Here is a 17827-nt window from a genome sequence, read left to right on the forward strand (position 1 = left end):
TCCATTTTTCATGTGATTCCTCTCACACGCTCTTCTTGCCCCAGACAAATAGACCTTGTTCAATGATGGCAACGGTTCTTGGGCCAGTATGTTGGACCTCACCACTCCATACGTTGTCTCATCCAATCCCATGAGGAAAAGATGCACTTTTTCTTCTTCTCTTTGGACTTCTAGGACCGCTCCTAGATTGCACGTGCACTTTCAATACGCAAAAGTTGGAATCTGTTCGTAATTCGCCAATTCCTCTCACAGCTTAGTGAGTTTTCCATAGTAATCCACTATGGTCCTTCCCTTCTGCTTGCACTTCGTATGTTTTGCCTTTAGTTGCTGCATCCGAGGGCTGTTAATAACAGCGAACCACTCTGGGATGCTCGTCCATAATTCTTCTACTTCCTCTTTATGTGAAATCTTTGAGCGAAGAGTTAGTTCTATAGTGTTGCGAATCCACGACACCAACAGTGAGTTTATAGTCCACCAATCTTTCAAGTCCAGCAACTCTTCATCCGACCTCTTGATTGTACTGTCGATAAAGTCGAACTTCTTTCTTATTCTTAGGGTTGTCCTCATGGATCTAGCTCATTCTTCACAATTTTCACCCTTCAATTGGACTTGTGTCACCACAATTCTAGGGTTATCATTCGACATAATGTCGTAGGGAGGGATTGTTTTTCTTTGGGTTTTGTTTTTTTTTACTGGCGATTCCTTTGCCGTCATCGCCGATTTCTTTACCGTCACCTGCCATTGTTTTAGGATTTTTGTGTTCTTTTTAACGTGGCTCTGATACGATGTTAAATCGAGACAGGGACGAGAATTTAGAGAGTCAAGAATAATGGGATAATTCTTTCTGCTTTATATTCATCATAATGACCCCCTTATAAGAAGTAAGGTCCTCATTCTCCTAGTCTAATAAGGTAACCCTATTCTAATAGGACTACACATTCTATATTACCATAATTGCAATTTCACCATAAGTAAAACTATTACAATAATAAGACTAGAATAGGGTTCTATGAAAGGGGGTAAAATATCTATTGTTCAAAGTTGAGGGGAGGGTTTGATTTTTAAAGAAAAGTTGGGGAGAGTTTTCACCTAACTTTTTTAATGAAGGAATAAGGATAAAATTGTCCCATTGAGTATAGTTCAAGGGAAAAAATGGTTCCTTTGTCTTGTTTTAGAACCGTCAGTAAGAACGGTATTTTTGAGCTATTTAGTTAGTTGAAAGGCATTTTTCAGTTAATTGACAATCAACAAATGCACTTTTTAAAAAAAAATGATCTATTTCGATAGTTTAGAGATGTTTTTAACCCTTTTCTCCTTATTAAATAATAAATAAATGTCAATAGTTTGGACTTGCAATGTTGACGGCAGAATCGTCCAGTTGGGTTTCCTTCACTTTCATTAACACAAAATAACTAATATAGGCAGATTTTCCCAGATATTTTAATTGAAAATTTAATAGCACCCTAAATTTGGATACTTATAAAGTTATAATATAATAGCGTAAATCATTCAATAGAAAAGGGTCCAATCTACCTCTATACTATATGAAATTAACTTACTTTGTCTTTCTTTATACGTTGGGTACTCTAATCTTACATCACTACTAGGAAAGTCTTATTTTTGCTCTAAAGCAAAATTGAGAACAATTTTAAACCATTAGAAAGCTTAAATTGGACTTTTTCTTTTCCCTCAAGGTATTTTGACATTTGGAGTCCACCAATTTTACAACATTCAATCTTTTCAAAATTTTAGGTTCACCAACTTATGTGTGACATAAAATGTTTCGGCTAAAATGGTTCAGTATTTCTAGTCAACTTGGTGATACATATAATAAATTATGAATAATTAATTAGCACCACTCTTTTTACCTTCACATTTTTCTCTATTTCTTGGATGTCTATCGACTACGAGGAATATACTGCCAAGGTATGCTAGCTAGCTAGGCGAGAATAGGGATTGGGGTATGGCAGGGCGGGGCAAGACCAGCCTTGACACGCTAAGATTTTGACTCGCCCTGTCTTGCTCCGTTTATAATTTTTGAAAATTTGCCTTGCCCGGTTTAGTCTCTTTTTCATTTTTTTCTCTTTATCTTTTATTTTGTAATATTTTGTTCAATAATTTAAACTGATTAAGTTAGTGTTCTTGATTTGTAAAAGAAAACTTACATGCTATGTTAAATGGGAATTGACGATACATACTTAAAAAGATCATTTTACATATCTAACTTCAACCAAAAAATACTAGTTCAAAAACGTCCCCATGCTTATCATGGTTGTAAGTGATACCCTTTTTTTTGTTTTTTGTTTTTTTTTCCTTTGCAACGGTTGTTGTGATAACAATTTGAACCTAGTCCTCATTTTCTCATTTATTCAACTGAAAAATGCATAATGTACTAGAGCACATGTTATTTTAATTCTAAGTTCCAATTGAGAAAAACCGTTGAAAATGAATAAAATAAAAATGGATTCATGACATTCTATTTCAATGACAAGGTGAAACACTTAAAATTTTCACATTCAAAGAACAAAAATTTTGACCAAAATATTTGATTGCGTTCGAAGATTAATGCTGTTGTGGAAGACATTTGGCCTGCCCCAATTAAAATTTGGACTAGCTTGCCTACTTATACTCACCACGTGCTTTCTACTTTTACTCAAATTTTTGGGAACTTCAAAATAAATGCCAAGTTTCATTCCATTTTGGAGAAGTTGTAGACAACTTGAATTTAAATAGCCGATTCCTAATGTTCCCTTTTGATGATTCCAAGCTTTGCCTGTGTAAATTAGCTGTATTGACATGTACAAATGAAATTGCTGATCTAGTAATCTAGATCACTTCATCTTAATGCCATGTACAAATGGAATAGCTGACCTAGTTGCCTCTCTAGTTCACTTATCTTTTAGATGATGTATATTTCCTACATTGTTTTCCTTGTCTGTGTATGAAGATCCACGCAAACAAAGTCAAATTAATCACATCATCAATACCTTGGAAATGCCACATTTGCTTGCTATGTGGCATGTTTTTGGTTTGATGTGTCACTTGATACATGATTTGAGTCCCTCAAAACCCTGAGAGAACCAAACATAAAAAGAGAGATATATTCTTTAAATTATGTCTATCAAAGTGTGTGTGAGTGTCTGAAAAACCAAGAATGGCTCAAGAAAATGTGAAGTTTCTTCTAGGGGTTTGGTTGGTCTTACTCTACTTCTTTTCAAGTGCTTTTGGTAGCAATAATACTCCAGATAATGTTCAAAGTGCTTATGCAGATGGCATATCACCACCACATGAACAAAGTACTTGTACAAATTGTACAATTTGTCCATAGACTTGTCAATCTCCACCGCTACCACCACCACCACCTTCTGGCTACCAAAGCTACGGCGTTCCACCACCTACCGCTTATGGGTCAAATTGTCCGCCATCTCAGCCTGTTACGTCGTGCTGCCCACAGTATAATAACTATGGACCTCCCCCACCTTACTACTATTCTGGTTCTTCAACTCTAATGCCTTTTATCAAGCTCTTTGCTTTTGAGTGGTCTTCTGCTATTTTAGTCCTTTTTATCTATTATGTTGTTAGTGTTTGAAGCTTCAAGATGATTTCAAAGCTCTATTTCTCATAAGTGCTTTCTCCTCTTGTTGAGGAAGATATTAGTTTAGTAAATATCTAACGTCTTGTTGCAGAGTCTATTTCTTATTTCAAGAACATTGTATATATCTTTGTTGTGGGCAAGTTGTATTGAACTATATATGGTTTAGTACTTTTTGTTAAATGTATCCTTTCATTTGAGCTATTGTAATTTCATGTCTCAACTGTTCGTCTAGCTAAGCAATTCAATGCCCCTTTAATGTAATTAAGTTCTATTGCTCTTTTATATATTGATGCATTGAAAAATCTAATTTTTATTTATGACCTTTCCCAAGTAAGGGTGAGAGAATTAAGCATTGTGAGGCGTGAAACAATCACGTACTAAACGAAACTACATTCACTTTCCATAATTGACAAAAGGTTGTTCGTGCACATGGCCTGATTATCGCAGCCTATCAATTCGTTCCACAAGTGTAACATTTTTTCTTACTTTTTTTTTGGGCTCATTTCTCGGACTATGAGCCTCGAATGTTGCAGATGTAACCTCGAACGTTTGCAGATCGTTACAACATATAACGATCTGCAACATTCGAGGTTCATAGTTTAGAAAATGCAACTCACATAGAAAGCATAGTAAGTTCCAAGAAAGCCAAATCAAAGTGAGTTTGGCATAGATATTAAACTTGACAACTCTCATATATGCTTCAATAAGAAGAGAACTTGACAAACATACATTCATTGATAACACATCCCTACTACTAGAATACATTTCAAGGATATAAAGACTACTGTGAAGATTCTTGGTTGGACTAAAGCCCCTTTATGTATCAAACACAACAGCTATCACATATTTTGTTACTAAAAATAGGATGTGGAAATGCCAATTTTAGTAGATTCAGACTAATGGAGACTGGAAGAGCTTGGCAAAGGGGAATCGCTAGGCCTTCCTGATATAATAATCTCGCATATCCTTGGCTAATTTCCTTAATGAGCAGTTGAAGTTCTTCCATAATGACACATACAGAGGAAAATATGAAACTGCAAAGATGGTCACAGGTAGGAATGCCATGGAAGATAAAGCAATTTTTGTCCACCTTTCCTTATAGTGAATCATCAAGATTATAGTCGACGCGAATGCTAACATCATCGTCGACACAGAAAGAATCAAGAGGGTAAACCCCAGAATTAACTTCTCAGAAAGCGACCGCCTGAATTCATGCATCCTAAATGAAGAGGTAAGAATTGAGAGAAAGGTGATCATTGAGGTCAAAGCAAAGGTAATGGAGAGCACATCTCCAATGGTGAAAATCACGAAGAATGGATGGTCCATGAGGACGGGATAACCAGTGCTTTGACTTGGACCACCTGGAATAGTATAGGCTGCTGCAAAAGCCACTGTTGCAATGAGCACAGCAACTATTGTACAGTTCTCCGCAGTGCGTTTAAGCCAGTCTTTTGCTTCTGAACGAAGTTCAGCATTTGCTTTAGTGAATAAGTCTTCTGCCGTCTTTCCATCGTTGTTAATAATTTCGAAAAAATCATCTGAGCAGACCTTTTTCACTTGCTGCAGGGACAGTAAAACTACAAAGTCATATACCATGCTAAGACATAACTAAAGAAATAGAAGTGTATGAATAAGGTAGTTCATGCTATTCAATATGATATTAGCACAAACAGAATGTCCTGGGTGTCAGTCTCAGTATCACCTATGATTAGTGATAAAGAAATGAATGTTAAGCCTAACTCAACCCCAAAGCTAGATCGTGAAGGGAGCATTTCTCAAGACCATATAAATAGACCAAAGTCCCTTATCCCACAATTGTGGAACTCTCACACCCTGGACGCTCAGGACTGGATATCTGGAGTGTGGACAATATAAGACGGGAGGCCCAACATCGGAAACAATGTGATAAAAAAATAGATCTTCGACCTAACTCAACCCCAAAACTTGGCTCGTGAGGTGAGGATTGCCAAAGACCATATAAAGAGATCAATTTCTCCTCATCCCACCGATGTGGGACTCAAGAATTAGAAGATTTAGCCCATGCAAAAAATAATCTACTCTACATGAAAGGCATAAAGAAAGTTAAATAAAGAGAAGTGTTCTCTGTGGCAAATTAAGTTCTCAAATGAGATTATTTACACGCTTTAAGATGCTAATAAACTTATATTAAATGACTTAAAAATCCTTGACATTTGACATCATTTTGAAAAGGGAATCAAGTATTAAGTTTACCTCAAATAAGAGCAAATTCTCTTGCAACAGCTGAGCAGGGCTTCTCATATCTGCAATTTCGGGGTCCTCTTTTATACCAACCATGTGCAATATGGAATTTCCCTTATGAGTGATTTTTCTCTTGAGTCTCCTCATTGGCATATCCATTTTCTCAACTATATCAAAGATTTTCATCTGGCGGTACTTGATCGCAACGTGCAAAATGTTACGACCTTGACTATCAATATATTCCACAGCTTGAGGATACGTTTTCAATATCTCCTCCACAATTTCTATGCAACCTGATTTGGTTGCTAAGATCAATGGTGACTCAGCCGGTTTTGTAGTAGCTTGTCCTTCTTGTGCAACACCACATTGATCCTCTTTTTCTTGGCCTTTTGAAACATCTGACATTAGTCTATATTTGTGATATCGAGGTTCGGCCTTATTTAATGCAGACTCTGAATGCTCCCAAGAAGTATCCTTTGCTATCAAGAACTTTGCAAGTTCAAGAACTGATTCATGTCTCTGCTTTTGCTGACGCATGGACTCCACCATAGGCACTCTATAACGTTTTTGAGCTTCTGAAGTAAAAAGAAAAAAGAAAAAAGAAGAAAGGAAAAAAGAAAAAAGAAAAGATTTGATGAGTAATGTTGATAAGGTGCTTCTTGCAGACATGAAATAGACTGAAAGAAGTAGCGTGTGTCAGTGAAATAATTGCTAGAGACAAATCTATGATCTCTAGCCAGTAGGTTTAAAATGAGCATGATCTTATTACATGTAACGGTTTAAATTCTTTTTGTATATGATACAAATGTTTTAGCAAAAAGCAATGGTGTATTTGAACCTGCCCTAGATCCGCCACTGGAATGATAAATGTCTTGTTATTTCAGAAGAAACATAAAAGGCTATATTCTAAAGTTAATAAATATATAGGGTATATGGAGTAGTACCTTCCCTCTCTGTAGCCTTATGATCAGTTGAAAGACCTAAGTAATTAACAATATTGTTAGAGCATGGAAGACACCTCTTCATAGGAAAATGGTAGTATTAAAATATCACAAGTACCATAACAATGTAGTCATGTAGAGTCTACTAATTAACCTAAATTCTTGTTAGATCGATTCAGATAATGAAACTGACAAAACGTAATCCCAAATATGGAAACAACTTACTGTTGAGTGCATCATTATATTCATTGATACAATCTAAGACAAAAAGTAGAACAATGATGTCTCGAAAATTCAACCACTCGGTGGAGTTCAAGTATTCCATCAGTATAAATCATCCCTAGCTGTGTAAATATTTAGATTATGCCAGTGTAGCAAGTAGAGTACTTATCGTACGAGTGTAAATGGATCTCTTGATAAAACTATAATTCTCTGCACTTCCAAATGCTTGTCGGTTGCATGCAAGAAGTTGAAGAGCAGTCATTCCATCTGCATCTCGTTCATGGACCAAATAATCATACTTTTTAGCAATCAACAGGGCCAAATCTGTAAGATTAAAGTAACTCAGCATTTGACCACTAGCAAATTGAACCAAGCCTCAGTTAGGAAGAAAAAATAGAAGCAAAATCGTAAAAGATATGCCAGCAGATAGCCTACTCCATTTTTTAACATGGTTAAGGCATGACCTACAATATAGAAGAAGCAACAAGTCCTAAAATGGAGAAACCAGTGGTAAAGCCGAGAATCGAAAAGGAGGATTCATTAAGGGTGTGTTCGGTATGGAGGAAAATGTGTTCTTGGAAAATAAATTAATTTCTACTTATTTTCATGTTCGATTGGTTGGTAGAAAACATTTTTCGAAAAATACCACTCATGCCCCACTAACCCCACCTCAACCCCACCACCCCATACCACACCAATCCCCACACCCACCCACCCCCACCCAACCACCACCCTCCAACCACTTCATCTTCACCCACCCTACCCCACACTACCACCCACCCCAACCCCACGCCACCGCTCTCCTCCCACCCACCCACTCCTTTTCAAATTTTCTATTTCATATATTTTATTTAACTTTTACAAAAAATCAGAATTTTTTTCTCATCCACCCCACCACCACCCACCCCCACCCACAACACCAAATTTAACCACACAATCTTTCCATTTTTATAAAATTAAATATGAAGTAGAAAATTTGAGAGGGGAAGGGGGGAGGGGGATAGAAAATCAAAAAAGAATTTTTTTTCAAAACTTAAAAAAAAAAAAAATTAGAGGGAGTGGTAGGGTGTGGGGGTGGTGTGGGGTGTCGTAGAAAACCAAAAAAAAAATAGGGGGTGGTAGAGTGCGGGGAGGGGGGGTTAGGGGTGTGGTGGAGGTGCGTAGGGTTGTGCTAGTTGTTAGGGGTTGGTGGCTAGGTGGTGTTAGGGTAGTTAGTGAAATGTCATTTGTGGACTTATTTTCCCTACTTTGATTAAGAAAGTCATTTTCTCCATTTTTAATGAACCTGTTTTACTAAAGAAAATGTTTTCCAAAAACTTTGATCAAACGAACATGAGAAAATTGGAAAATATTTTCCTTCATTCCGAACACACCCTAAAATTCAAGAACTCCACATTTGGGATTCAAACCTGCTACCTGAAGCAATTTTTGTGGCGCCTTTGCTCCTACAGTAAAAGTTATGTCAATGGAATTCAACAACTTATATTTCTGGAAAAAGGGTAATTAAACCCCTCTCGGACTATATAGCTCTTGCCTGCTTAGGACGATAAAATAGGTTTGAGAACCCATTGATCAAAGAAAAGGGAAGGTCCTGCGGGATTTTAAAACTTACCAAAGTGCTGAGAGCGCACAGCAGCATGAAGAATTGTGGCTCTACGATAATTATAATAACAAGCCTCTCTCTCATGATCATCAAAACGTTGATTCACTTGTTCATCAAGAAACTTAAACATCACTTCTTTCCCATAACGAACAGCACGAAATAAAGCAGTGTCTCCACCCTTATTGCGCATACGAAGTAAATCAGGTGCTCTATCCAATATTACCTTTGCAGCTGAATCTAATCTGTCAAAAGTGGCTATGTCATGAAGAATGGTATCCCCCGTATCATTGCGATGCTTTAGTCTATCTAGAGGAAACTCAGGAAATCGCGTTTCCAACTCTTTAAGTAACCGGAGAACCAAATTTGTTTGTTTATAGAAGGCAGCCACATGGAGAACTGTGTCATCGTGCACGGTTAATATATGCAATGGCCCCTCTTGGAGTTCTTGACAGAGTCGTATAACTTCATTTGGTTCTTGCTTCATCAATGCATAGTAAAGCTTCTTATTGATGTTATGCTTTATTTTATCTTCAGTTGAAATTTCCATTATAGAGTAAAAGCTAGAATGCTTGAAGAACAGAAGATGTATGATTTAGTCATCCAAATTTCCTAGGACATATCACATATATAATAGAGATCCTTCACAAAATGATGTATATTGATTGTGACAGAGAATTGGCATCCCAAAAAGTTTTTTGGTAGGGAGACCGGGTTCAACTTTTTTAGGACATTATGAATGGAATATATATTCATGCAAATCAATCCATTACTCAATAAATTGTTGAAGTGATACCAACTTGTGAAGAACTCCGGAGGTGACTACAATGACCAGAAACCTCACAGATGGGCCTAAACGACGAGCAAACGCTAAAATACGATAGGGACCCTTGAGATAACGTGGTGGCATCAGAGTCATATATGTCTTTGAAACGTCAATGCAAAGGAAAGCAAAAATTCAAAAAGGTTGAAGCTTTTCTAAGAAGGAAACACCAAATTTTACAGATAGATAAGCAAGCAATCTTAACAGTTTCGAAATACTAACGATTCTGAAGAAGGGATCACATCAAACTTAAAACAATAAATTTCTATTAATTTTCACAAATTTGATCTTAGAGATGAAACCATGAGGCATCATTCAAAGAAATTGAATAGGGCTTAGGAAGGGTTTTGTAGATTAAACGGAACTCATTGCTTTCAGCTCGAATGACGTATACATATCCGGAAAAAAAAAAGTTAAAATGTATGCATATAATAATCACATTCATCCTGGTTCCACTAATTTTTAATCTTGAATTTGCCTCTGGATCAAGGGTCAGGGAGCATGCTTTTTCAGCCATGAAGTAGGTTTGCATCCGCTATTGGTGCTAAGCCTTGGTGCCCTACACATGCTACTAGAAAAAGTGTGAATTACATGAGGATTATACTAAAAAATTCGCAGGTAATGTAGTTTACTGCGAATTTTCTTACAAAAAAAAAATCCTAAGTAAAAACCTTTGTGGGTAATTACCTGCGGAATTTTAAATTACCTAGGGATTTTAAATCTACAGGTAAGTTACTTGCGAATTTTCTTGTGAAAACACTAATAGTTTGCAAAAAAAATGAAAAAAAGATCGTGAACGAAGGAATCTTCTTGCGGATTTTTCCGCAAGTCTGCCCTAAAAAAATGCCGGTAATCCGTGAGAAATTTCTTTGACAAAGAAGATTAGATTAGCTATATTTTAATTGTTAATTTAGTGTGCCATCTTCCCTCTCAGTTAAAATGTTTTCTTATGATTTGCTGTAATTCTCTGAATTTCCAATACATCCAATTCAATCAAACAAGTAGGCCAAATATTCTCAATCCTTGCGATTTACACCTTGATAGTTGGCTTCATAATTTGACTTCGGGAAGATCCCACGGCTACTACCCTCCGACGTCCTCCTTATTCCTTATAAAAGCCAAATGTTTCTTGTTGCGGTCCGATGTGGTACCAAGAGAAACCACATGCCTTACAACAACGCTCTTCCATCTACTAAATCAAATATATAAATAAGCATTTCTCTCTAATTCTTTTCGGGTTAATTGCATTAAACACTCCTATATTATGATTTAGTTTCGAGTACAACTTATGTATTTTAAACATTTACACATCATATACTACGAAAATCTTATGTTTTCACCGTGAGTTGTATACGTAATTAAGTATATCAAAACAAATAAACTTAAATTATAGTATTTATTTTTTTATGAAATTTAGAAAAAATATAAGTATTTTAGTTGAAAATCCTTATTTATTGATTAAAAAATGAATATTTTTAAGAATATGTATCTTTTGAAACTCTTAAATAAGAAATAAGCACAATTGTTTTAATAAGATGTCTAGATCTTTTTACATATTTGGCAAAATATTTTATCGCTTGAAACTCTTAAATATAATGATGTTCTTCCTATTTTTCTAAATTATTTAAACCTCTTATATAATAGAAACTGTACATGAATGATGTTTCATCTAACTAAGTAAATTTAAGATAACCTTACAACGGATAATAAAGATATATAAACTAAAAAAAATTATATTATAAAATACTATAATGGGATAAAAATTATGAATAACTTAAATGTTTAAAGTGCAAGAAAGTCATTGCTAATTGATGGTATATCTCTTAATAAGTAATTTGTGGTGCTTACTTTTTATAATTATATTTTAATATACTTAGCAACCAGTATACCTTATAGGAGGATTTAAGTGTAGGATTCAAATTAATATAGGAGGTTCAAACATTTGATTTTTAAAAAATTATGTCTCACTTGAAATATTTACAAATAAATAGATTTATGTAATTTCCTATAATTAAATTAACTTATTTTCAATGCATGTAAATATAACATAATACTATACAATCAGTATATATAGTGAATGTTTAAATATTTTCTGCTTAATACAAATCTATCTATTGAAGGATCCACTTAAAATTTACAAACATATAAATTTTTAATTAAATATTTTATTTACTTAAAAATATAGTTAAATTATTCAATATAAAAAATCTAGTACATTTCTAATGTTATTAGCTCAAGAATAATTAGATTTATGAAAAGTATTTTGTTATTGAATTACTAACTAGAATTATCATTATGTATGATTTGCAATATTCAATCCAAAATAATATCAGATTCTTAACTTTTATCTGAGATAAAATTTTAACTACATTTAAATTTAAATAAATTGATAGATATACAAAATATTTCCATAAATAATTAAATTAATTAAATATGATATCTTATTAATATTTTCTTAAAATTATTGCTTTCAATCACAATAACACAATTTCCAGGTAAATCCACAAACATGGAAATTCACAAAACAAATATTTCCTAACTATTAGTTTTGTCACTCTTTTTTTTTAAAAAAATTAAATGAGGTAAAATAATGTAAAATAATATATAAATATTAATATAAATTAGTATGCAAAAATTCTCAAGTTACAAAATCAGCATATAAACCTCTAGGTAAACAAATTGCTAGGGAAATATCCCACAAAATTCCTAAATATGTCTCCATGTAATATAGATTTAATATAAATTCTCATGAAATAAATACCGAGCTAAATTCACAAGAATAAAAGTCTCTAAATAATTCTCTAGATAATAAAAGCCCCAAGTAAATTTCTAAAAAAAATTCCTAGCTACAAACTCACAATATAAATCCCAGGTAAATTCCTAGGTAAATTTTCGGGGAATAAATTCTCGGATAAATCCACATTTATAATATCCCCAAATAATTCCCTAGATATGCAAATCCCCCTATAAATTCCCAAGAATAAATCCCCAACTAAAATCGCAACACAAATATTCCCATGTAACAACACACTACAACTTGATTCAGCTAGACTCATTTATAAACACATTTGATGCAATCAATGGAATATATTCATGCAAATCAATCCATTACTCAATATATTGTTGAAGTGATACCATCATGTGAAGAACCCCGGAGGTGACTGCAATGGCCAGAAACCTCACAGATGGGCCTAAATGACGAGCAAAAGCTAAATTGTGATAGGGACCCTTGAGAGATTGTGGTGGCATCAGAGCCATATATGTCTTTGAAACGTCTATGCAAAGGAAAGCATAAATTCAAAAAGGTTGAAGCTTTTCTAAGAAGGAAACACCAAATTTTACGGATAGATAAGTAAACAATCTTAAAAGTTTTGAAATACTAACTATTCTGAAGAGGGGATCGCATCAAACTTAAAACAATAAATTTCTGTTAATTTCCACAAATTTGTTTTGAGAGATCAAACCATGAGGCATCCTTCAAAGAAATTGAATAGGGCTTAGGAAGGGTTTTGTAGATTAAATGCAACTCATTGCTTTCAGCTCGAGCACGTATACATATCCAAAAAAAAGTTAAAGTGTATGCATATAACATATCACATCCATCCTGATTTCACTAATTTTAAATCTTGAATTTGCCTCTGGATCAGGGTCAGACAGTATGCTTTTTCAAGCATGAAGTAGGTTTGCATCCGCTATCGGTGCTAAGCCTTGATGCCCTACACATGCTAGTCACTGGAGACAAGGGTTATAAACTTAATAGGCATTTGGACATGAACTGAGTGATATTTGAAAAAAGTAGTATTTGAAGTTGAAGTTGAAAAATAGAAGAATTTGAAAATTGTGTCTGAACATGCATTTCACTTGAAAAGAGATAATAGAAGTTTTGTGAATGGGAAAAAACCCACTTGAAAACTGCTTTGCCTAATTTGAAAAATTCATTTTAAAACCTAACCAAAAAATAATTCTAATATGTATCTTTCTTAATATGTAACCAAAAAATATTTTTCAAAAAAAAAAAAAGGGAAGAAGAAATAAAATTCATGTCCAAATGGGGCATGAATTTAGGGGTATTTTCCAATTTTTTAATATGTGGATGGAGGATATTTGTGAGCCTTTTCCTATACCTTAGGTATATTTTTGGCCATGATTGTTTTTTCTGAAACAAGAGGTTATACAGCAGCGGGCAGCCCAGCGCTTAGTGGGACATAGTTCGCCTGCTAGATTCTTTGGTCGAATCAATATCGAAAATGGCGTGCATTATCTCTCTTAAATAGTGCTGATAGAATTCTCAGTGCTGATGAAATTTACGAGTTCGCCCATTTTAAGCTTATATAGCATTATTTCATGTTTGTCCAAGCTTCTAAAATCAGCTTATTTTTTTTTTTAAATGTACTTTTCAAAAATTTTACTTTTGGCGAAAAGCAGTTTGTGTTTGGCCAATTAATTTAAAAAGCACTTTTGATAAGTAATTACTGTTTGGCCAAACTTTTAAAAAATGCTTATATGTATATTTTTCTCAAAAGTACATTTCAAAAAAGTGCTTTTGGGCAAAAGCTATTTTTTTAGTTGAAATTTCCATTATAGAGTAACAGCTAGAATGCTTGAAGAACATAAAATGTATGATTTATTCATCCAAATTTCCTAGGACATATCACATATATAATAGAGATCCTTCACAAAATGATGTATATTGATTGTGACAGAGAATTGGCATCCCAAAAAGTTTTTTGGTAGGGAGACCGAGTTCAACTTTTTTAGGACATTATGAATGGAATATATTCATGCAAATCAATTCATTACTCAATATATTGTTGATGTGATACCAACTTGTGAAGAACTCCGGAGGTGATTGCAATGACCAGAAACCTCACAGATCGGCCTAAATGACGAGCAAACACTAAAATGCGATAGGGACCCTTGACATAACGTGGTGGCATCAGAGCCATATATGTCTTTGAAACGTCAATGCAAAGGAAAGCAAAAATTCAAAAAGGTTGAAGCTTTTCTACGAAGGAAACACCAAATTTTACAGATAGATAAGCAAGCAATCTTAAAAGTTTCGAAATACTAACGATTCTGAAGAAGGGATCGCATCAAACTTAAAACAATAAATTTCTATTAATTTTCACAAATTTGATCTTAGAGATGAAACCATGAGGCATCATTCAAAGAAATTGAATAGGGCTTAGGAAGGATTTTGTAGATTAAACGGAACTCATTGCTTTCAGCTCGAATGACGTATACATATCCGGAAAAAAAAAAGTTAAAATGTATGCATATAATAATCACATTCATCCTGGTTCCACTAATTTTTAATCTTGAATTTGCCTCTGGATCAAGGGTCAGGGAGCATGCTTTTTCAGCCATGAAGTAGGTTTGCATCCGCTATTGGTGCTAAGCCTTGGTGCCCTACACATGCTACTAGAAAAAGTGTGAATTACATGAGGATTATACTAAAAAATTCGCAGGTAATGTAGTTTACTGCAAATTTTCTTACAAAAAAAAAATCCTAAGTAAAAACCTTCGTGGGTAATTACCTGCGGAATTTTAAATTACCTAGGGATTTTAAATCTACAGGTAAGTTACTTGCGAATTTTTTCTTGTGAAAAACACTAATAGTTTTAAAAAAAAAATGGAAAAAGGATCGTGAACGAAGGAATCTTCTTGCGGATTTTTCCGCAAGTCCGCCTTAAAGAAATGCCGGTAATCTGTGAGAAATTTCTTTGACAAAGAAGATTAGATTAGATATATTTTAATTGTTAATTTAGTGTGCCATCTTCCTCTCAGTTAAAATGTTCTCTTATGATTTGCTATAATTTTTTGAATTTCCAATACATCCAAATCAAGCAAGTATCCAAATATTCAATCCTTGAGATTTACACCTCGAGAGTTGGCATCATAATTTGACCTCGGGAAAATCCCACGGCTACGACCCTCCCAACTCCTCCTTATTCCTTATAAAAGCCAAGGGTTTCTTGTTTCGGTCCGATGTGGTACAAGAGAAACCACATGCCTTACAACAACTACTAAATCAAATATATAAATAAGAATTTCTCTCTAATTCTTTTCGGGTTAATTTCATTAAACACTCGTATATTATGATTTAGTTTCGAGTAAAACTTATGTATTTTAAATATTTACACATCATATATTACGAAAATCTTATGTTTTCACCGTGAGTTGTATACGTAATTAAGTATATCAAAACAAATAAACTTAAATTATAGTATTTATTTTTTTATGAAATTTAGAAAAAAAAAAATAAGTATTTTAGTTGAAAATCCTTATTTATTGATTAAAAAAATAATATTTTTAAGAATATGTATCTTTTTAAACTCTTAAATAAGAAATAAGCACAATTATTTTTTAATAAGATGATTAGATTTTTTACATATTTGGCAAAATATTTTATCGCTTGAAACTCTTAAATATAATGATGATCTTCCTATTTTTCTAAAAAACATTAAACCTCTTATATAATAGAAATCGTACATGAATGATGCTTCATCTAACAAAGTAAATTTAAGATAACCTTACAACGGAGAATAAATATATAAATTAAAAACAAAATTATATTATAAAATACTAGAATGGGATAAAAATTATGAATAACTTACATGTTTAAAGTGCAAGAAAATCATTGCTAATTGATGGTATATCTCTTAATAAGTAATTTGTGGTACTTACTTTTTATAATTATATTTTAATATACTTATCAACCAGTATACCTTATAGGAGGATTTAAGTGTAGGATTCAAATTAGTATAGCAGGTGCAAGCATTTGATTTTTAAAAAATTATGTATAGCTTGAAATATTTACAAATAAATAGATTTATGTAATTTCCTATAATTAAATTAAATTATTTTCAATGCAGGTAAATATAACATAATACTATGCAATCAGGATATATAGTGAATGTTTAAATTTTTTCCGCTTAATACAAATCTATCTATTGAAGGATCCACTTAAAATTTACAATTATATAAATGTAATTAAATATTTTATTTACTTAAACATATAGTTAAATTATTCAATATACAAAATCTAGTACATATCTAATGTTATTAGCTCAAGAATAATTAGATTTATGAAAATTATTTTGTTATTGAATTACTAATTGAAAATATCATTATGTATGATTTGCAATATTAAATCCAAAATAATATCAAATTCTTAACTTTTATCTGAGATAAAATTTTAACTACATTTAAATTTAAATAAATTGATAAATATACAAAATGTTTCCATAAATAATTAAATTAATTAAATATGATGATCTTATTAATATTTTCTTAAAATTGTTGCTTTCAATCACAATAACACAATTTCAAGATAAATCCACAGACATGGAAATTCACAAAACAGATATTTCCTAACTATTAGTTTTGTAACTCTTTTTTAAAAATTAAATTTGGTAAAATAATGCAAATAATATATAAATATTAATATAAATTAGTATGCAAAAAATCTCAAGTTCCAAAATCTGCATATAAACCTCTAGGTAAACAAATTACTAGGGAAATATCCCACAAAATTCCTAAATATGTCTCCATGTAATATAGATTTAATGAAAATTCTCATGAAATAAATTCCGAGATAAATTCACAAGAATGAAATTCTCTAAATAATTCTCCAGATAATAAAAGCCCCAAGTAAATTTCTAGAAAAACTTTCCAGCTACAAACTCACAATATAAATCCCAGGTAAATTCCTAGGCAAATGTTCGGGGAAAAAATTCCCGGCTAAATCCACATCTATAATATCCCCAAATAATTCCCTAGATATTCAAATCCCCCTATAAATTCCCAGAAATAAATCCCCAACTAAAATCGCTACACAAATATTCCCATGTAACAACACACTACAACTTGATTCAGCTAGACTCGTTTATCAACATGTTTGGTGCAAATCAATGGAATATATTCATGCAAATCAATCCATTACTCAATATATTGTTGATGTGATACCAACATGTGAAGATCCCCGGAGGTGACTGCAATGACCAGAAACCTCACAGATGGGCCTAAATGACGAGCAAACGTTAAAATGCGATAGGGACCCTTGAGAGATTGTGGTGGCATCAGAGCCATATATGTCTTTGAAACGTCCATGCAAAAGAAAGCCTAAATTCAAAAAGGTTGAATCTGTTCTAAGAAGGGAACACCAAATTTTACGGATAGATAAGCAAACAATCTTAAAAGTTTTGAAATACTAACGATTATGAAGAAGGGATCGCATCAAACTTAAAACAAAAAATGTCTATTAATTTTCACAAATTTGATCTTAGAGGTGAAACCATGAGGCATCATTCAAACAAATTGAATAGGGCTTAGGAAGGGTTTTGTAGATTAAACAGAACTCATTGCTTTCAGCTCGAATGACGTATACATATCCGGAATAAAAAAGTTAAAATGTATGCATATAA

General features: G+C 33.1%; 1 protein-coding gene across 2 annotated transcripts; it reads right to left on the minus strand.

Moving 5' to 3' along the window:
• Positions 1 to 4264: 4264 nt before the first annotated feature.
• LOC132640192 (ankyrin repeat-containing protein At5g02620-like) lies at positions 4265 to 9425 on the minus strand. 2 transcript variants are annotated; one of them, XM_060356674.1, is made up of 5 exons: positions 8591 to 9422; positions 7153 to 7302; positions 6760 to 6795; positions 5828 to 6390; positions 4265 to 5155 (listed from the first exon to the last, which is right to left on the minus strand). In XM_060356674.1, exons 1-5 carry the CDS (start codon positions 9126 to 9128, stop codon positions 4529 to 4531), a joined length of 1914 nt encoding a protein of 637 aa, XP_060212657.1. In that variant the 5' UTR covers positions 9129 to 9422; the 3' UTR covers positions 4265 to 4528. The 2 variants fall into 2 exon arrangements, with proteins under 2 accessions (XP_060212657.1, XP_060212658.1); XM_060356675.1 differs by lacking the exon at positions 6760 to 6795 and having other exon boundaries at positions 8591 to 9425.
• Between the last annotated feature and the right edge of the window lie 8402 nt (positions 9426 to 17827).

Source organism: Lycium barbarum, chromosome 5, assembly GCF_019175385.1.
Source record: "Lycium barbarum isolate Lr01 chromosome 5, ASM1917538v2, whole genome shotgun sequence".
NCBI lineage: Eukaryota > Viridiplantae > Streptophyta > Magnoliopsida > Solanales > Solanaceae > Lycium > Lycium barbarum.